At 34.0% G+C, this 21,972-nt stretch overlaps 3 protein-coding genes across 7 annotated transcripts in view; 1 reads left to right on the top strand and 2 right to left on the bottom strand.

The window, feature by feature from the left end:
* The window catches only part of LOC120626578 (V-type proton ATPase 116 kDa subunit a1), a 40,568-nt gene extending 38,837 nt beyond the window's left edge, over nt 1-1,731 (bottom strand). For both annotated transcript variants that reach the window (XM_039894129.1, XM_039894131.1), the window contains exon 1: nt 1,644-1,731. The gene's annotated coding sequence lies outside the window, so the exon portion shown is untranslated. The remainder of the gene's footprint in view (nt 1-1,643) is intronic.
* Nucleotides 1,732-9,040: 7,309 nt separating this feature from the next.
* Nucleotides 9,041-15,291, bottom strand: LOC120626286 (thiamin pyrophosphokinase 1). 4 transcript variants are annotated; one of them, XM_039893734.1, is made up of 7 exons: nt 15,152-15,291; nt 14,639-14,825; nt 13,545-13,726; nt 12,992-13,078; nt 11,846-12,125; nt 11,014-11,140; nt 9,041-9,312 (listed from the first exon to the last, which is right to left on the bottom strand). In XM_039893734.1, the coding sequence occupies exons 1-7, from the start codon at nt 15,176-15,178 to the stop codon at nt 9,309-9,311; spliced, it is 894 nt and encodes a 297-aa protein (XP_039749668.1). In that variant the 5' UTR covers nt 15,179-15,291; the 3' UTR covers nt 9,041-9,308. The 4 variants fall into 4 exon arrangements, with proteins under 4 accessions (XP_039749668.1, XP_039749667.1, XP_039749669.1 ...); XM_039893733.1 differs by having other exon boundaries at nt 11,018-11,140; XM_039893735.1 differs by having other exon boundaries at nt 11,018-11,140; nt 13,545-13,711.
* A 424-nt stretch (nt 15,292-15,715) lies between these two features.
* Nucleotides 15,716-21,822, top strand: LOC120626405 (charged multivesicular body protein 5). Its single transcript, XM_039893929.1, has 5 exons — nt 15,716-15,894; nt 15,979-16,130; nt 17,424-17,589; nt 18,729-18,852; nt 20,571-21,822. The coding sequence occupies exons 1-5, from the start codon at nt 15,826-15,828 to the stop codon at nt 20,738-20,740; spliced, it is 681 nt and encodes a 226-aa protein (XP_039749863.1). The 5' UTR covers nt 15,716-15,825; the 3' UTR covers nt 20,741-21,822.
* Nucleotides 21,823-21,972: the final 150 nt, after the last annotated feature.

Here is a 21,972-nt window from a genome sequence, read left to right as displayed (position 1 = left end):
GCTCTCTCTATCGCCCGCTGAGTGACTCTGAGCCTTATGCAGCCCGTAAAAAATGACCATATCACATCATTGATACTCGTAGCGTTGGTAGATCCTCATTTAGTAGTTAGACCGATGATATCTATCTAGGTGCTGGGATTCAAACTTCCTCCCCTCCCGAAAGTGAAGTCGACGTCCTATCCACAGCGCTGCTATCACCGCTTCATAATTCTAGCAGGATCCCTAAGCATGTCGTAAATTTAATTTTAAAAGAAATGTTAGGCATTTTAAAACGCTACAACTATTGTTTTTTTTAAGTATTGCCAGATGTAAAACCCATTAGAGGTTGAAGAAATCGAGGTCTACTTAAAACTATAAAACATGGCAAGGTGTCTCACGCGACAAAATAGTTTGGGGAAGGATGATGTTGAGGAAGCGTGACACATGCTTAAATCCTGTAGGGCTAGCATGCGTGCCACGAAATAATTATCTCTACCTCTTTGTTTTTTCTACGGAGAGTGATGAGATAACTGGTGGACATAATCTCGTATTGCGCACGCTAACCCTACAGGAGATATTATCACGATACAAGGACCGACTTTAATTCCATGTTCATTTAAATATTAGGTCGTAGATTTTTGACTTCTTGGCCTAAGTATTTATTAGCCTAGCATTAAAACTACTGTCAATAAAATCTATAGTAGGTAGGTACCTATACGGTAAAGCGTATTAAAATGCATAATATTAATGCGCCTGCATAGAACAAAGTAACAAACACACAGCCTAATCACTTAATTTTGATACTGAAACCTATATGGGTACCTACTTAATTTTATTTTTATTTCAGAAAGCAATATTTTTTTATTTCACTATTCAAGTTCACCCTTGAATGCAATATTACCAGATTAAGATGCAGTCTAAAATACCTGTAGCCGTATGTTACGGGTATGGCAGTTATTAGCTAGGTAGGTATATAAAACCCATTTTTCTAATTTATTTAAAACTAAATTGCTTGGCAGCACGTCTTTGTCGGTAGGCTGGTAACTAGCCACGGCTAAAGCCTAGTAGACCAGAACAGAGAACATAATAAATTCGGAAATAATACATTTCCGAAATTTCTGTACCGGAGATCGAACCGGGGACACTTATAAATTAAATCTGATACCTTTATATAGGTAGATATAAAACTATTATCCTCAGTCTATTAATATATAAATCAATGGACTGGGCAAAGCACACTTCAGAATATTGCGACTGTTCCATCCAAAAATTTGTCGTTATATTTCTACAAAGCTCCCATTTATAATGTTACGAAGAAGATTCCTACAGTGCAAGGTTTAAACAACGGGCCCTCAATTATGTGCAAAATAAATTACTTAGATAACTAGCTACATGAAAAATACCAAGCGCGCTCTCTTAACTTACAAGATAACAACATTTTTAACTTAAAACCTATACAAATAAAGACCAATAAGTAAAACTTGATCAGTTTAATGTTTAAATTATTTTTTGTAGAATGCATTAGCGCGACAAAATACGAGCGCAGGCATAACTTAGTGGAAACATCAATGCAATTAAAATAGGTGGTAATTATCTCACGTATCAAATGAAAGAGGACTTTATTTCTATGTTATTAAATAGGAAAATTGTAGTGAAAAACTCACCAGTTCGTGTTTCCAGCTTGGGGTTCACACAACACGTTGAGCGCGGCGCACGCGCGGGAGGAAACTGAGTTGAATAGGTCTGTGATGTTGGTGCCGCCGCATGTGACCGAGCTCACTTCGCGATCAAACATTATGTTCATTGACTACAAAAGGTCCCCTCACGGTCTAAAGACCAAACGAACGCCGGATAATTTAGTCGGTCCCATCTGTTAGTTGGTATCTTTTCTATTTGAAACTTGACTTTGAAATAGTTACACCGGTACCGATTCCACGGTGCCTACATAAATCTCTAAACTGAACAAGTAAAATAACAAAAATATTTACTACAAATTTTTTAAGTAGGTGCCAATTAAAATGTTAATAATTTTATTACTAAATATATTTATTATTTGTTTAACGTTGCCTTTTTCACTATAGAAGTAGTAGTAGTAGTAGTAGTAGTATAGTGCTCATACTTTTAGTAAATATTGTTTTTCCTGTAGCCGGGGAAGGTTAATCGTTGAAGAATTCTTCTGTCACTTCATCATCAGCTGCTTACTTGTTACGAGCATAAATTTATTACTAAACAAAAACTTCATAGATCGCTTCCCGTGTAATACCAATTTTTTTCCCCGTGTATTACCATTGTCTAGCTCCGGCGGCCACATGGGGTTCTCCAGGATCCGTCCCTAATGACCTGATGAAAATGCAACGACTTGGAAAGTATACCGTTCCAAAAATGTAGTGTTCCAAATCGGTTCATAAATGACAAAGTTTTGAGATCACAAACAAGAAAATACAAGCGATTTGAGAATCACCTCGTTTTTTCAAAGTCGATTAAAAAAGTGCGATAGTTTCTCGCGGGGAACTTTATCAAAAGAATGACACTACTTTAGACCTTCCAATTTGATTTACCGATATTATAAGGCTTTAGAGATAGTTTCTCTGTTTGGACGCACTAATCTCTGAAAGTAGGAACCTGTTAGGTTCTAAAAATACGTATCACATTTCTAGCCTAATTCTTGAGGAAGGTTATATACCCTAAGAAGGAGGAGGAAAAACTACGCGGTGAAAGTCGCTTGGTACTTTATAATATATGGTTGAAATCCCAGTCAAATTTGATAGTTGAATCTTAACCAAAAATGACTTCACCCTTAGACTGGATCGTCTTGAGTTTGTGCGCACCCTAAATAGAACACTGATGAGTGACGAGAGAAAACGAAAACATTAATTTAGTTTAACTATTGTGACAAGTTCAACTTAGTTAAATTACCTAGTAACTAAATAAATTAAAATAAAATAGTTTCAAAAATACACCTTTCGAAATCGTCAATTAAGTGACTAGAGTAAAAATCGTGAGCTAGTTATTAATGTATCAGCTGATGATAAGGAAGATGTGAGGCATCTCGTGATCTCGCGCGGTTGGCAGCATTGGGGCGACTCCTGCGCAGCCTCCGTGACCTCGGCGAACGATTGTGTAAACAATGGCATACATTGCTGGCTCACTAGCACTGCATTCGTTGATAGTTATAGTAATTTAGGTGTGACGTTAGCGATCTTGAATTGATAAATGGTGCCACAATTCAGTGGAACATACATCTATAAATTAAACTCAATTGAATTTAGTTGTACACAACTTAAGGATATGGGGTTTACGGATCTTCCACAATGCGAACAGTTAAAGCAGTAGTTCACCATGATGGCCCAGTGAAGATTGGTGAAATTCACACGCCTTTGAGAACATTATGGTGAACTAAGGCATACCTACTGGTTTCCTGACGATGTTTTCCCATACTGTTGAAGCACTTCCTGCTTTATTGTCTACCTTGGTCAAAAAAACTGTGCACGCCACCGATTGCTTTGTTCCTGTCTGAAGGACGTGGTTGCCGGTGCAGTGTAATTACAGGCCCACCAACGCCTCAAGTTGACGGTCCCTGTGTGGCACTTTGTAGGACGTGTTCCTTGGATGGCCACCAAGGTTTTTTTTTTATTTATGTCTTACAATCATAAGTAGACTTATTGTAAGACATAAACATAGGTGACTTGATATCCTCCATTGAGTTTGAATGGACATTGCACAATCGCACAAATTTTATTCTACTACAAGTTAGCCCTTGACTGCAATCCTGGTGTTTAGTGATGATGTAGTCCGAGATGGTAGCGGACTAACCTGTTGGGCAGTATGGTAGTTATACCACAAATCGGTTTTTACGCGACATTGCACCGGAACACTAAATGCGGCAAGTATTTGCAGAAAATTCAGATATTTTAAATTCCCCAAATTGCCTCTGCTAGTGTAGTCTAGCTAAGCAAGTCTGCTACTTAATTTCTCAGCGCTCACCGTTGCGGAGGTCGTCTATTTTATAGTCGATGGTTTTGTTCACTTACCATCAGTTATTATACAGTCAATTATTACTTTGAAGTCGCTGTCACTAAAAAAGAATACTATAACAGAATTGGCATACTTGTGATTAGAATAGCACTAGTACTTTATAAAATACTAGCTGTTGCCCGCGACTTCATCTGCGTCTGATTTTGATTTTTGATGTGGCATTCAAAAAACAAACTCAAACGCAGAAAAAGTTGTAGTTCTAAAAAAAAATCAAGTATTCAGTATCGCTAAGACTTAAACGAGGGGTTTGCTTCTGTCCGCTGAGGAGTTCTGTCCTCTAACCACATTTAGATCTACACAAAGTTTGGGCAAAATTAAACACATAGTATAAACTCTATAGTACAAAAATAATTATTTAAATCGGTTATAATTTGTCGGAGTTATGGTGTAAAATCGTCAAACACTTTCATCCTCTCTCCCAAAGGAACCGAGCTTAATGTCGGGATAAAAAGTATCCTATATTACTTCTAACACTTCCAAGAATATGTGTACAAAGTTTCATGAGGAACGGTTAAGTAGTTTTTGCGTGAAAGCGTAACGAACAAACTTACATTGACATTTATAATATTACTAGCTGTTGCCCGAGACTTCGTCTGCGTTTGATTTTGTTTTTAAAGTATTCAGTATCGCTAAGCCTTAAATGATTTTAGTAGTATCAATATATATATAACATGTGACTGTCAATTAATTATAGACAAATAATTTGCAATAAAATAAAATTGCGACTATAATTAAAGATCTAAGCTATCCTATCTCTTAAGTTGGACCAGACTGCTCACGGTGTGCCCATTTAATTCAAAATCGGTTAAGTAGTTTAGGAGTCCATCGCGGACAAACATCGTGACAGGAGATTTATATATATTAAGATAAGATTAGGGATAGTCGGGATGGTAGATAGTTTTTTAAAACGTAGTTCATCAATTCCATTGCAGGGCACGGGTCTCCTCTGAGAATGAGATGAGAGGATTAGGCCGTAGTCCACCACGCTGGCCAAGTATAGACTTTTTTTTTTGTTTTCCTTACATTTCATAATAATTAATATATATTTGTGCAACCCACTCGAGCGCAAAAATATTCCATAATAAAGATTAGCGAAATGTAATCGAGATTTAAAAAACAATGTATTTTTTATTTATAATAAACAGGTTTAAATTTAATTTAATTTTTGTTTTACATGACACACCATTGAGAACATAATGGAGAACTCTCAGGTATGCAAGTATCGTCACGATGTTTTAAAACATAGGTACTTTATAAAGATAATCATTAACATGGTTTACATAAAAGGCCAAGTTAGAAGGAATAGAGTAGGTAGGTATAAGCTCAAACATGCCTATATCTACTTACGCTTGACACATAATCTAATTTACACTTGATGTATTTTTTATATTGGCTTGTCGTGACTTTAATAACTACCTACTGTGTACAGGCTATTTTAATTAATTCATGTTTCATTAAAACTAGTTTTTCTCAAGAACTTCTGTTAATAAGAAACAATGTCAGGGTCAGTCGCTGGCACTGTGGTCTCCTTATTATCACTAACTTGTAACGATAAACGTTACAATCCACCAACGTGCATTGGAGGCGCGTGGTGGGTTTATGCACTAAGAACCTCTCCTATTAGAGGGGAAGACATTGGTTATTGGTTATTAATGAATTACCCAGCAATAGGGCATGAATGCCCTAATATCACTTCAAGAAGATTGTAATGTTTTGTTCGACCTCCCTGGCGCAGTGGTGAGTGCTGTAGTATAAGTGGGAGGTCCCGGGTTAAAACGAAAATTCTTAAATCTTTAATTTTTTAGTTAATAATTTCGAAATTTTCTCTGATCTGGTCTCGTGGGAGGCTTTGGTCATGGCCAGTTACCAATTCTACCGTCATAACGTGCCACCAAGCGGGTTAGCAGTACGATGCCACGTAGAAGCTATTGGTAAATGGGTAATGTGACTGCCATACCCCTAAAAGATTAGTTACCATCTTAGATTACGATTAATTAATGCATTTCCTTGTTATATTTTCAGTTTCAATGATATAAAACTAACCAAAAAAAATTACAACCCTAATTGTAACTACTTCAAATCATATTTTAAAGAAGATTGTAATTACAAGTAACGTAAATTTCAATTTCTTGATTCATGTATTATGTTATCATACATAAAACAATCGTTGTGACATATACACTTGAAAATATAAATTTATAAGTCGATATAAAAGTTAGGGTTGTAAATTTTTACAAGTGTATGTGTAAATAGCATTTGCAAGTGTATGCAGCTTTTGTATTTGTTATTTAAAAGCGTTAAAATTAGAGTTGTCGATTTTTTGGTAAGCTAATTATCATAAAACTGAAATATACATTATTTAAAATTATAATAATTTCTCTGAATTGATTATAGGCGTTATAAATAATGTTTATCCGTGGCATGTTATTGGACACCCTATTCAGCTAGATTTATAAAGGCAATTAAAAAAAATCAAACAAAATCATTAAGAAGAAAATATTTTATTTATTTGTCATTTTCATACCTATTTTGGCCCTGATTCTCTAAACTTGACATCAAAATGTTTAACATAAAAGTTACAGCCACCTTAAGTAACTACAGATTTCAATTTCATAGATAGTACCTAATCAAGGCATTGGATAGGTTAACAACCCATTTGTACATTTACACCACTATGATTTAAAAACTTTACCATAACACTTAAAAGTAAACTCCAACGTACCAAATTCCTTCATCAGATTATTGATAGGCGACGTCATATCGTCATCTTCACAAACAAACATTAATTTTGTTGGTGAAAACTAAACCGTCAAGATAATAACTAAGCATAAATAAGTCTATTCCCTTCCATGGAATTAGCCGTCCGCATAGAAGCAAAAAGTCATAAGATGTTCCAATTCCCCTTTTTATGGTTTTCGTAACCGAAAGTTGGAAACGACATGGCATACCAAATCTTTGCGGTACAATAACCAGAAATTAGGAAGCAAAGCGCTACTCAGATGCCATCAGTCATCACATGACGTTGACGTTAACTCACCTCAAGTCTGTCTTAAGTAAATATGCCGGCTATTTAATGAAAACTATCTAAACACATTGGTGGCGGCTACAAACCTAATAGTGACCTGTTTCGCAACGTAAATTAGGTGCGGCGGAATTCATTTAGTGTACGTCGCAAATCAGAATCCAGGATTAGTTTCTCAGTGTAGTTGACACACTATACATATCTTATATCTCTAAACGAGCAATTCTTGTATATAGGTATATAATTGGAATCTCGGAATCGGCTCCAACGATTTTCATGAAATTTAGTATAAATCTTATATCTTTAAACGAGCAATTCTTGTATATATATATATATATATATATATATATATATATATATATATATATAATTGGAATCTCGGAATCGGCTCCAACTATTTTCATGAAATTGAGTATAACGGGGGTTTCGGGGGCGATAAATCGATCTAGCTAGGATTCATTTTTTGAAAATGTAGTTTTATTCATGTTTTCCGGTAATAATCAATTTGGTGCAGACGAAGTTGCACGGGTCAGCTAGTGTTCATTATATGGTAAATGTTTATACACTAACCATGGTTGGCGGTTCGATAGTAGGAAGGTACGGAGGGAACTATGTCTAACAGTTCCTTAGCACACTTCAAAATTTTTCTTGTATAATACAAGATCGACAGACCGATTTTCGTCGTTGTTCTAGTAAACTCTATCCCGTTGTCTCTAATATGTTTCTTCAACCAAAGGTTGTCTGGAGGAGATCGCTTCAAGCGATAAGACCGCCTTTGTGCATATGAATATTATCGTTTTTATTTTATTTTTTGTTAACCTTGTTTTATATTTGTATGTGCAATAAAGACTTTTTCTTCTTCTTCTTCTTAAACTCGAAAAAATGATTTTGTCACTTTACTTTTCGCTCGAAGCGGACTTTAACTATTGTACAAGTGCTCTTTTTACGACGTTACATCGACAGTCACTTAAATTAATACCATCGAAATCAGTTCTCGCTTCGATCAAAGATAAGTAATTTTTTTTTTTTGAATTTTTTTTTTGAATTTTAGATGTACTGTCAGTATAAAAAATTGTCAGTGATAAATAAGTTCTCACCCACAAATCGATAATCATTTTCGTTAGTTTTCTGATGAGAATAATATACTACGTTATCACAAAATATATTATGCTAAGTTTGCTAAGTGTTTCAAACGTTAAACTGATTTCCTTCAGTAAAAACAATGGCAGAGGTTTACTCAAAAACGATCGTTTCGGTTTCACAGATAAGTCTCAGAAACAGTAAATAATGTATCTTTAAAGCCTGCGAAGTAATATTTTGGTTTTCATTTACACGTTGTATATGACCAGATGATGCCAACGAATATCAGTTTGTTTGGTGGTATCATCAGTAGTGTATGCAATGCCACTTCGGTTCACTCTTAATATATGGTGTTTTTTGTGGATGGTGGTACGAAATTAAACGTGTCATCTATAAGATTATTTATTATATTTTGATATACGAGTTTTGCGTAACGATGCACTTAGTACGGCTACCCTAATGTTCGTGCCTTAAATGGCTTTATTCAACCTTTATTTAAAAAAAAACAAAAAAGGAACTATAAAAACACGAAAAAAAAATGTACATATATTATTCGTAAACAATATTCATCAGTCGTCTTAGTAACTATAACGCTACTTTGGGGCTAGATGGCGATAAAAATAAATATACTACGACAATACTCACAACGCTATCTAGCCCCAAAGTAAGCGTAGCTTGTGTTATGGGTACTAAGATGACTGATGAATATTTTTATGAATAACATACATAAATACAGATAAACACCCAGACACTGAAAAACATTCATGTTCATCACATAACCATATTCCAGTTGTGGGAATCGAACCCACGACCTTGGACTCAGAAAGTAGGGTCGCTGCCCACTGCGCCAGTCGGCCTTCAAATCGTCAGCGATGTGTGTATTGAAGTAGAATATTTATTTATTTATGAGTGTACTGTTTTAAATTTATAGTTTCCATAATGCTTTAATATATTTACTGTGACCGCCTAGAAGTTCATCGAGGACACAATTTATTAGTGCGTGCATTACCCCCCACTCCGTTCCCCCAACAGAGTGGTATACGTCATTCTTTAAAAAAAAAGGAACCTATAAATTATCATGCAATTAATATCATTACCATTGTGAGTATTTACTCATACGTAAGTATTAAAACACATAAAACTGTATAACGAAGCCACGTTCGTTAGCAATCCACAAAATTGAATTGTTTACTTATCTGAAACCAAAAAAAATTGATTAATGAAAAAATGTATTTGTCTTTTACTCAATAGAAACAAACTTTACTTTAGGAATGTCTATGATATATCATAGAAGGGAGGTGATATTTTATTAAGGGATCATAATAAAATGCATATATATATATATATATAGGTATGCATTTTATTATGATTTGTGTCGTTAGTATCTTATATACTATATTATATATATATATATATATATATATAATAGTGGCACGCTTCGCTGTGGCACATTGTGATTGTTGAGAAAAAAAGATAAAAACAATCCTTGATGCGTATTATATATCATGCTAAAATTTCAGCCCGAACATTGCAGAACTTTTTGAGTTTTTGAAGCGCACACAAACCAACATAACATTTTTATATATATATTAAGATATGTCTTTTAGCACTAAAGGTGTCCCTCCTACTTCCAGAGGCAACCAGTATTATTTGGAAATTATAGATAGTTGCAATCATTGACTGCAAATCTTACATAGACACACATTTTGTGGCCAAGCTTGTTCAGGGAAGACCCTACTACTCCAATGCCTATTTAAGCTGCTAAACTGCGTTCCAGTCCGAAGGGTGTCATTTCATAGGATGTGTTCCTTGCATGGCATTCAAAGTGTTCCTCTGTTTATGTAACAAATTATGGTTTTTCACTAACCATTAGGTTACCACAGCTTGGTCCATCATTTATTACTATAAAAAAACCTTTAGGATGTTATCAACAATTATAATTATATAAATAATTTTAACGCCCCCACAATCTACTCTAGGACTAAAATTTTTCGTCATGATAGTAAGTGACCTTAATTTAACAAACATGAAACTTTTATTAAATTTTAAGTTTGTGGGAATTTTAGTACAAAATCTTCATTTTTTTCATTAGCACCCCCATAGCCGATTTTGTGATTTAAACTTCATTCAATAAATTCTTGTTTGCTCGTAACATAGTCCAAAAAAAATCTGTTCAAATTTCATGTCTAAAAGAGTTAAAATTCAAAATTTAATTTTTTATGATTTTTTTCTAATCATTAACGCCCCCGTTATACACTTCGGAGATTTAACACTTATAAAAAAGTTAGCCTATCCATTAAGTCAATTTCCTCTACATGGATGCAAAATTTCGATTTAATCGGATGTATAGTTTAATAGTTTTAAAGGAACAACCGTAAAAAACTCTATAGATTTTTAATATTAATATAAATAAATATATATAAAAATCTTTTGTCACATTATCTGTTGTAAAACTCCTCCGAAAATGCTTGACCGATTTTTAAGATTTTTTTCTGTATATTTGGTAGGATGTAAATGATGATGTGTGATCACCTGATGTGTTGTGTAGGTCGCGGGTTATTTTTTATTCTTCTAAGTGATAATTGTGGGTATTATAATATTTAAGAATTATTAAATTATGTATTTTAATTTTTTTTTGTATTATTTTCACAGTATTATTTGAATTTTTGTCATATAGGTATTTGGCCTGAATTAAAGCATTTATTATTATTTATTTATATTTAGTAACCAAAGATAAGCGCGGATGTAGCTGCGGGCAACAGCTAATAAGTAAATAAATTAAAAAAGTAGCTATCATAACCCCTAAAGGGGTAGCCCGCTAACATCTTAGACTGCAATCGCTTACCACCATGTGAGTCAAGGGCTAACTAGGATAGAAATTAAAAAAAAATACATACTCACTTGCTAAACTAGGGACTTTCATGGACCACAGAATTATATGACTGCACTTAATTTTCACTAATTCAGACCCGTCGAAAGCGTTTGAAGTGCTCACCAGTTTACCGAACTTCAGCTCTTGATTGTCTGTAAAATGATGTGAAGTAAGACGCCATTACAATGGTTGTATTAAAACTTTTATCATCATTAACATGACATGACATCACAACCCATTAAAATGTGTTAAAACACATCTAATAGTGAGGTTACTATACATTTGTTGAATTCCTTAATGACAAGGTAGATTGGAAGCAGCCAGCCTCTCTCATCTCCCGCAAGGTAGAAAAATGATTGTAAATGTTGATGTTGGAAAAGATAAACTACTGAGTTTCTTTTCATTTCTTTTTTTTTTTCTTTCTTCTCGGTAGAATCTGCTTTCCGAACCGGTGGTAGAGTCACTACAAACATATACACGACGTTTCAAAATTGCTTATAAAGTAGGCCTACTTGAAATAAATGAATTTGAATTGAATTGAATTTTAATTTTAATTGAACTAAACCCTTCTACCACAATGAGAAGAGTTTAGGGCGTAGGTCCACCAGGCTGGCCCAGTGCGGTTTGGTGGAATTAATAATATATGGTTTAGCAATAGCTTTATTGAAACATTACAAATTTGGATTTTTAAGAATCAAATCGCTGTACAATTTAAATAGCGGCAACAGAACAGAAATAGATACATATCTGTGATCAACTATCACAATTCATGAGATACAGTCCGGTGACAGATGGCCAGACAGACAGACGGATAGAGAGCAGATTCTTAGTTATAGTGTCCAAAAAACTATATTTACCTAGATTCCACTTGAGGCCATTAGTGGTAACATTAGCACAGGCCCCTCCTACAGGTACCAAAGAGCACCAACCCCTTTTATGTTTTCTACTTTCTTCTGGAATGTCTATTATATGATCTCCTGGTTGAAGAAGCCAAGATAGAGTGTCATCTGACATTATATAGACTGCAGTATTTGAATGGACTAAATTATTTTCTTTGGCTAGATACAATGTTTGAATGTTGCCTAGAATTTGGTCTATTCTGCCTGAACTCTGTGCTATAGCTATGACGTCATCCATCTGTAAGTAATATTATGCTATATTATTGCTGAGCCTTGTTTTAAATATTAAAGAATTTGTAGCAGAGCCTGTCTGGGCAAGTACTACCGCCACGTTTATTTCTGTCGCCAAGCAGCATTGGTATATTCCAGTGTGAAGTGTGTGGTTGCTGATGTAATTACAGGTACATGTGGCTACCTACATCTTTAGTTTAATGGACACAGTGTAACACTGTGTACTGTGTTCCTGTGTTTTCTTAAAGTAATTAACATAAAGAAATAAATATACTACGACAATACACACATCGCCATCAAGCCCCACAGTAAGCGTAGCTTGTGTTATGGGTACTAATAAATACTTATAATATACAGATAAACACCCAGACACTGGGTGGAAAACCATTCATGTTCATCACACAGGCATTTTCCAGTTGTGGGAATCGAACCCAGCCTAATCGAAAGCCTTGGACTCAGAATGCAGGGTTGCTGCCCACTGCAGCAATCAGCTGTCGATATAGAAACTTTTAGAAAAAATATAGAGCTGATTATGTTTTGTTTAGAAAAGAATGAAAGAGTTATGCATTGTGTTATGGATATAATTATCACCGCCATCTTGATGTCTCACAGACAGGCAGGTTGGTGGGCTTAAAAAATTGCTACATTATGTCTTGTTATGCCTGTTTTCCCTAGAGACAAAAAAGGCAATACCTAAACAAGTAACACTTTTTTAAGGAGATTCCTAGGAACACATCAACTGTTCACCAATAGTTATCACCTAAGAGATGGTGAAGCGTTTTGTTTTTTCTATATACATCTCCTACGTGAATATATATTTTTCTAACAAAACTGCAATGCCCTCTATAAGATTCTAATAACAATAAAACTTGCCTTTGTTTTATGCTCCTCACAATAATTCTTGAGCTCAATCAATGCCTTCGTGAAATCTGTATGCTCTTGGTTTGGAGTGTGTATTGTCTGGAAGGAACTGGACTAATTAAAAGGCTTTTAATATGTAGGCTTATCTCATATTGTGGCTAGGCAAAAAACATTTATGTATGAACATAATATATGATCAATAATCAAAATAATAAAAATATAACAATAAACTTAACAATAAAAACATATCGAAGTATCGATATATATTTGTGGAAGCTTAATGTTTAAACTATGTTTCAAATGTCATTGGTATTTGTCTTATCTAACCATGCTAATGTATTTTTCGTACTGTGGCCAGGCAAAAAACATTTATGAATGAATAGGTAGGATTAATACAAATAAATTGTTTTTATTTCCACTACAGGTTAGCCCTTGACTGCAATGACTTGACTTGATGGTAGCTGGCTAACCTGTTAGGGAGTATGTTAGTCAATTAGGCTTCAAACTACAATTTTCCAACCAAAAAAGTTTATGAAAGCATTATTATTATTTGTCACATTGTCACCTTACAACCTTGATTTTTATACTTCTGCAGAATGTCCTTAGTGATTGAATCAAAGTCTCCAGTTATCATGTCTGGCAGCTTCATTATCTTTTGTTCATTTTCTGGTAAACTTTTGACAAATTTATCCCAATGCACTGTCCCTCCATCTACTGTCATCCTTAATGAAGCTAAAAGTAAACATCCTTATCCTTATTTATTTGCATAGTTTCTAAGGGGATGGCTAATTATGTTGGAAAATGTTTGTTACAATTTATTTTGAACAATAAATATAAATAAAATTAAAAAATTAAATTATATGTATTATAAACCAAAGTTCCCCGCCACATCTGTCTGTCTGGGCACAATAAACTGCCAGATGGATTTACGGTTACGGTTATAGATACGGTTTTCACTAATAGACAGAGTGACTTGTGAGGAAGGTTTAAGTGTATGATTTATTATATTTTTTTATAAATTGGCTGAAATATAAATATAACAATGATTGTTAAAGATGGCGGAAAAAATCTTACCCATATGGAGCTTTACTGGCATGTGCAGCGAAAACTATTGATAATAGGTAAAAATGATGACGATGATGACCTTTTTTAGGCAATGATGATTACATGTTTAAAGTAATCATCATTACCTAAAAAGGTCTGCAACGCTATATGCTTAGCAATTGTAGTTAAGTCAATTTCAAGAAGACCCAATAAGGTGCTGCAATCGGGTTAGAAGTATTGTTATTACATTGTTTTAGATTTACTCTTTAGTCTATAGTCTGTATGGAAATAAAACTGGACCTGGTAGGTGGCCCTGCAAATAGGTTCAAGGGTTTTTATAGAACCAGTCCAACAAATTTGGTGCAGATAAAGTTGCGAGGGTCAACTAGTAATTTATAAAAAGACTGGTACCCGACTGGTACTGATAATTCTTTAACAAAAAATATTCAATATATCTTACAATTGTCGGCCTAACCTGGGATTAACACTCAGGATCTTGCAAACTGTGGTTGAAAATGTTTTGAAAGTGCTAACACAGAGACCAATAAAGCAGTTATAATTTTGATCATTAGCAAGTAAATGATTTGTTTGTTACAGAACATATTTAGTACTTACCATTATTCCAAACTCGCTTGATAACCTCACGATTTTGGGTAATTGTACGATTTAAAACTACTACTGCATATTTACTATGACGATTATCAAAAATATCATTTATGTTCCATCTCCAACATTTCACCACACGGCTAGAGTGGCCACAGGGACTCTGTTGTACATAGAAGACATTTAATACTTTTTTCACCTACAACACACTGAAGACTTAGCATTCTTCATTATTTTGTATTATTAGTATCCTGTAGCTGTTATAACCTCCATATTTCTAGGAGACAAGTTTATTGAACGTGCTCCAGTGTGGATTAGTGTCTATTTTATGGTATAAATAAAAAACTAAAGCGTTGTATGGTAAGCATGAAACTGGTGAACTAATAATTTAATTTACTGAATTCTTTAATATATTATAATAATAATAATAATAATATTTATTTCCAAAAATCTTAAGTCTAAACAATATAGTAAAAACATTACCATAACATTAATAATAAGTATTTATTATTATATTAATACCACCTTATTCAAAATTCCATTCATTGCCATTTTTTCACTGCTATCTATTTAAGATATTCACGGTTAATACCAGAAGCATTAATTAACAGTGTCTACAGAAAAATATTATTCCAAATCTTAAAAAGTCTCAAGCAAAAGCAATACATTTGGTGGTTACCTTTATGACAGTTGCCACTGACGGACGCCAGTGGCTACAGATTAATTATTACTATGGGACTTGGGTCTGAGCTGGGTATAGATATAAAGAAGACCCTTTCCAGACTTTATTGTTCATTTTTCTTACTCTTAGTTCCAGACTCCAGTTGGAATTGTGAGTAATATTAACTTACAGACGTCAGTGAGAAAATATCACAGGGCTTATAGTCATTCCTTCTTGTAAGAAAAATATAATATCTTCTATTTTAATTCATTCGTTTTTGATAGGTCGACCTCGAAATAATAAAAAGCGCTCAAATATAACGATATTTTTAACAATAAACGTATAGATGTATCGATACACTATTATTTTTCTGGAAGTTTAATTTTTAGCCTATGTGTCAAATGTCATTGTTATTTGTCAAATTTGTTGTGAACTGTGATTTATAGGAAGTTCTTGATTTCTATTACTTACTGATATTTCGCAATTAATTATTTGGTAGTCTTCAATCTATTTGTAAATACATTAAATAATCTGCAAAATGAATAGATTATTTGGTAGGGGCAAACCGAAAACTCCTGGGCCCAGCATTACGGAATGCATAAGTAATGTAAGTTTGTTTTGCTCAAGTTTCCTTCGAATCAGTGATTCATCGAATTTGACGCTAAATAATGGATAAATTAAATCATTACAGGTTGATGGTCGGGCAGATAATATAGAGCAGAAAGTGCAGAAACTAGACACAGAACTTAGAAAATATAAAGATCAAATGTCCAAAATGAGGGAGGGTCCTGCTAAAAATTCCGTTAAACAAAAGGCAATGAGGGTACTAAAACAGAAAAAAATGTATGTATGATTATTGTATGGTCATAAATAATTACTCTTTAACCAATTATCTCACTTAACTTACTTTTAAAACGAATCTTTGTAATTTCAACAATTTTTCTAAGTTATGTGGTTTAAGATCTTTATTTCTCAAAAGAATTACAAAAATTTGCTTGGTTGAGAAAACATTGAACTTAATCTATAAAGAATAACTTAATGCAGATAAAAGAAAATGTTCGTACAATCGGGTAGTTTCACAAATCTTACTGAGCATAAACATACAACTTAAACAAAGATCATCGTTTACTGGAAACAACTTATACTGACATATTATTTATCAAGTATAATTTTAATTTTTTCTTAAAAATAAACGGTTATACAGTTTATAATAATGAAAATTTAAAAGGTAGTAGATTTACCCATAGCTTATACAGACTTCTGGTTTTGGTACTGCTATCATCATCATATAAACCCATTTTCAGCCACTACAGGGCACATGTCTCCTTCTGCAATGAGAGTGGTATAGGTAGTAATTCACCATGCTGGCCTACTTTACGCTGCTGGCAGATTGGTGGACTTGGTTGTGCTATGGTACCACACAAAAAATTGATGAATAATTCAAAAGATGTTTTCAATTATGATTTTATATAATTGTGCTGATTGTATAGGTTGTAGTCTGTAGTGGTGTGCATAGAGGGTATGCATAGGGTATGTATTACAAGTTATAAAAAACATACGGATAGGCATTGTAAGAGTTATATAAAGCCTTACATATAACCTAAGTATTTATAACACATACAGGAGATTTTATCCATTTTATATCATCTGCACACCCTGTGCATACCCTCTATGCACATCACTGGTAGTCTGTATGTTACTATCTCAGATTATAACGCCATAGGTAATTTTAGTAGGTTGCCTGGGTACAGATTGATTTTAAGCGATAATGCCACCTATTGTACCTTTTCTTTCTTTCTTTCAATTGTGTTTTTTATAGCTTTGTCTTTGGTGTACAATAAAGTGTATTGAATTTGATTTGATAATTCAGTAAAAGTTAACTATTATTATTAGGTATTTAAGATATTATGTAGATAATGGGTGGATGGCTTAAAATGCCTATACAGAGGAAAGGTGAAACCAAGAAATGGACTATACTCAACTCGACTCGACAACTCAAAAAAAAGGAATTTTGAGAAGATTTCATCTTCAAAATAGCATATATTTTGAAACAAAATTTATTTTCACTTTTAGTTAGTTTTTGACACAAAATATATCTATTATCAATAATGGCTAACATTTTGTTTTAAATTCTAGGTATGAACAACAACTTGAGAATTTACGTGCACAATCCTTCAATATGGAGCAGGCAAATTATGCAACACAGACTTTGAAGGACACCCATTCTACTATTGCTGCAATGAAAGATGGTGTTACTTCTATGAAAAAGGAGTTTAAGAAAATTAATATTGATGATATTGAGGTCAGTACTATTTTGATACAAGCAGTTTATATAATCTACTCTAAAAGATTTCTTTTAGTCCATCACATCATTAGGTCTGTCTAGGATCATTAGCCTTACTAGTAAAGGATATAACTTAACAGTTTATCTGACATGTACTATTAAAATAAATAATAAACAAATATACTACAACAATACTCACATCGCCATGTAGCCCCAAACTAAGCGTAGCTTGTGCTATGGGTATTATATGGCGACTTCGTCCACGAATGAGCAGACTTAAAAAATATTCGTATGTTGTCGCGGACTGTTTTATAGAACTTTAAAGAAACAACAATTCCGATATACTTAGTTTCGTCGTTTGGCGTAACGTTTACCGTTCACGCATCGCACGCATCAGAATCTCACAAAAGGATATTTTTTGCAGTTTTTGCCCGAGATTTCAATATAAATGAATCCTAGCTAGATCGATTTATCGCCCCCGAAACCCCCTGTATACTAAATTTCATGGAGCCGATTCCGAGATTCCAATTATATATATACATGAATTGCTCGTTTAAAAATATAAGATAATTCTTTTTTTTAATTTCTTTTTTAATTAAAATAGTTTTGGGGGACCGAGTACAAATCCCATCCAGCGTTTCTAACTTTTCTAACTTATGTGCGTTTTAAGCAATTCATATATCACTTTCTTCAACGGTGAACGAAAATATCGTGCGGAAACCGGCACGCCTGAGATTTCTTCATAGTGTTCTTAAAAATGTGTGAAGCCTACCAATCGGCACTAGGCCAGCGTAGACTCCCTAGTCCACCACGCTGAGATGAGATGGGTTTAGGCCCTCCTAAACCCATCTCATTGTAGGGAGACCTGCGCCCTGTAGTAGGCAGGTAATGGGTTGATATGATGATGAATGAATGAATGAATGAATGGATACACTTTTATTGTACACCACAGAGAAATTCATAGAGATACAGATACAATAGCACAATAAGGTAGAAGGTAAAATTTGGCAATATTATTTGTGATGATAATGGTGACTTTAAAATCTGAATTTAGATTTTAAACTTTATCTTATGCCATGCACTAATAAACCGATAGAACTATTCCAAGTATATTAAAATAGATATTTATTATTATTATATATATTTATAAATTTCAGGATGTAAATGATGATTTAGCAGACATGTTGGAACAAGCTGACGAAGTTCAAGAGGCCATGGGTCGCCAGTACGGCATGCCAGAGATTGATGACGATGAACTGGCCGCTGAACTTGATGCTTTAGGTAAAATCGTATTTTAATTTAGTATATTAATTTATCGCTTTCTTAATATTATAGCGTTCACTTCTTTCATCCTCAAAAATACCGCCTCGGTACTCTTAATTTTTTTATATTGGTAGTTTATATATAAAATAAAGATAGATATAATGAATTTTTGTTCCATTTAATGCCAGTTTCCTGCTTTATGCCTACCCTTGTCATAAACCCTGTGCCAGTGGCGTGCACTGGTTTTCTTACCAAGGTATGCATACAACAGGAAACTTGCATAAAATGGAATACTCCTCCTCTTATACGGGCTATATTTGTATGAAGTGCACGCCTCTGCTTCCCAGTGGCGTGCACAGGAATTTGGGCCAGGGTGAGCATAAAGAAGTAAAATGGCATAAAATGGAAAATCCTCCTCCGTTGCCAGATTTATGAAAATTTTAGGGTATGCAGTGTTTTTGTGCATGCATGAAGTGCACGCCACTGCCCTGTGCCCTCAACAACCTGTACCGTTGCAAATGCCACTGCTAAACATAGGCTGTTTATGTTCAGAATTCTATAATCTTGTTTGATGCACTCTATCTTCCAAAGCATTCCTGACTTTAGGTATCACCTAAGTATTAAGACATCCGATGCGAATCGTTACAGAAACTAACTTGCGTTAGTTTTTGTAACGATGGACCGAGTACCTACTCGTTTATTACTCGGTACTCGGCATACCCGGCAGTTTTTTACTCGTACTCGTCCGAATTAAAACATGTGTCAGGTAGAATTAAACTGGATAGTATACAAAGCTACCAGTTTCCCTACTTAATAAGGTACCTACTCAATAGGCACAATTGATTTTTTTATTAGTTGCCCTAATAGGATTGTTGATGTTTCAAGTTAACTAATAATGCGAAATAGTTCTTCATTCTTGGTAGAGTCACTACAAACATACATACTTGACGTTTCAAAAGTGCTTATAAAGTAGGCCTACTTGAAATAAATGAATTTGAATTTTTTGTACTAAACTTGCATAAAAGACACTTGCGATCAGAATACAAGACGCATTAAACTTGCAGAAACGATACTTGTTTCCTGATTACGAGACGTACTAAACTTGCATAAAATACACTTGCGACCTAAATACGAGACGTACTAAACTTGCATAAAAGACACTTGCGAGTTTTTATATGAGACGAACTAAACTTGCATAAAAGACACTTGCGACCAATATACGAGACGTACTAAACTTGCATAAAAGACTCTTGCGATCAGAATACGAGACGCACTAAACTTGCAGAAACGATACTTGCTTCCTGTTTATGAGACGTAATTAACTTGCATAAAAGACACTTGCGACCTATATACCAGACGCACTAAACATGCAGAAACGATACTTGTTTCCTGTTTACGAGACGTACTTAACTTGCATAAAAGACACTTGCGACCTATATACCAGATGCACTAAACATGCAGAAACGATACTTGTTTCCTGTTTACGAGACGTACTTAACTTGCATAAAAGACACTTGCGACCTATATACCAGACGTACTAAATGTGCATATAAGACACTTGCCACTTTTTATACGAGACGTACTAAACTTTCATAAACGACATTTTTTCCCGGATTACAACACTTATTAAACTGGCACAAAAGACGCTTGCGACCTATATAGGAGACGTACTAAACTTACATAAAATTATTATAATTATAAATTTTGAATTTGGCTTTTTCTTTTAACACTTCCAGGAGACGAGATAGCCCTCGATGGTGACACTTCATATCTTGATGACGTCATAAAAGCCCCAGCCGCGCCTGACAAAGAGCCCGGAGCTGACAGCGTGAGGAACAAAGATGGCGTACCCGTAGACGAGTTCGGATTACCCCAAGTGCCCAACAGCGCGCAAACTTCACGTTAATATATACGTATTTTCTTAGCGTCCCAACAAAGCTTGGTTTCCGTTGATATCGAGAATTTAAAAGGTAAATTTTTCTTTTAATATTTTTAGTTCTATAGTTACTTTTATGTCATTTGCATATTATAATTGCAAAATGGGCTAAAACGACTCTCTGTGAAAACAGCATCAGTGTTTTATGTATAAAGAAGCTGTAGAATAATATCTTATATAAACTCGGGAAAAGTGGGAATATTTTACAATTTTTTTCACATATCGTTGACATTTTAGCATCATCTGTTTACAGTCATTCACCAAGATAACTCAAATTTATTTATTTCCCAGTGGATTTATAACACTGTTTTACATTTTTGGGAGATATAACATTCAGGGAAAAAAGTCATGTTTTTCGTATATTATATTGTAAAACGTATAAAAGCTTTAAACGGTTATACTATTGATTGCAAAAATTGCCAGAGTGTTATTAAAGCGTTATATCAAAAATATTTTATGCGAAAGCGTTGTTTCTATAGTGATATGCCTATTCTAAATTTGTAAATTTTAAATAAACTCTAATATAATTGCTCAGACAGTCATCAAAAGGTCAAGATATCGCTTTAATAGCCTATCTGTTGTATGTAAAACTATAGTAAACTGTACCTATAAAATTTCTTCAAAACAGTGACTTTAAACAAATGTTGCTTTGTACTTGTAAATTAGTTATGGCCTTAAGAATTTCGCAATCATAGACGGATATTTCAGTATGTATAGATGTATTATGTATAAGAAAAAAATTGCACGTATGGAAAAGCATTAACCTCCTAAGTTCATCGAAAACTTAATTATAAAGGTCTAGCCAAGCGCAATTCTAGTTTTCAATAAGAGTAATAAGAATATTTTTTTGGTTTTCTATTTTATGCAATAAAAGTTTAACTGTTAAAATTTAAAGCAGTCATTACATTGAAATTAATTAGTAATATATACAACGTGTAAATGAAATCCTAAACAATACTTCACAGGCTTTGTAGGTACATGATGTACTGTCTGTGAGACTTATCTGTGAAACCAAAAACCGAAATAGTTTTTGAATAAAAAAATTCCATAGATTTTACTGAACGTAATCAGATACACCCCTAACATAGCATTCGACATTTAAATCATGTGGCACCTATCACTTTATTAGGTACGTGTCGCGTAGCGTAGTTACTATGCGCGTGTCGCTCTTTTATCTTCAATAGGGTTGTCATAAGTAAACA

Source organism: Pararge aegeria, chromosome 9, assembly GCF_905163445.1.
Source record: "Pararge aegeria chromosome 9, ilParAegt1.1, whole genome shotgun sequence".
In the NCBI taxonomy this organism is placed as follows: Eukaryota; Metazoa; Arthropoda; class Insecta; order Lepidoptera; family Nymphalidae; genus Pararge; species Pararge aegeria.
The sequence above is the reverse complement of the archived record's forward strand: the minus strand, read 5'-3'. Positions and strand labels throughout refer to the sequence as shown.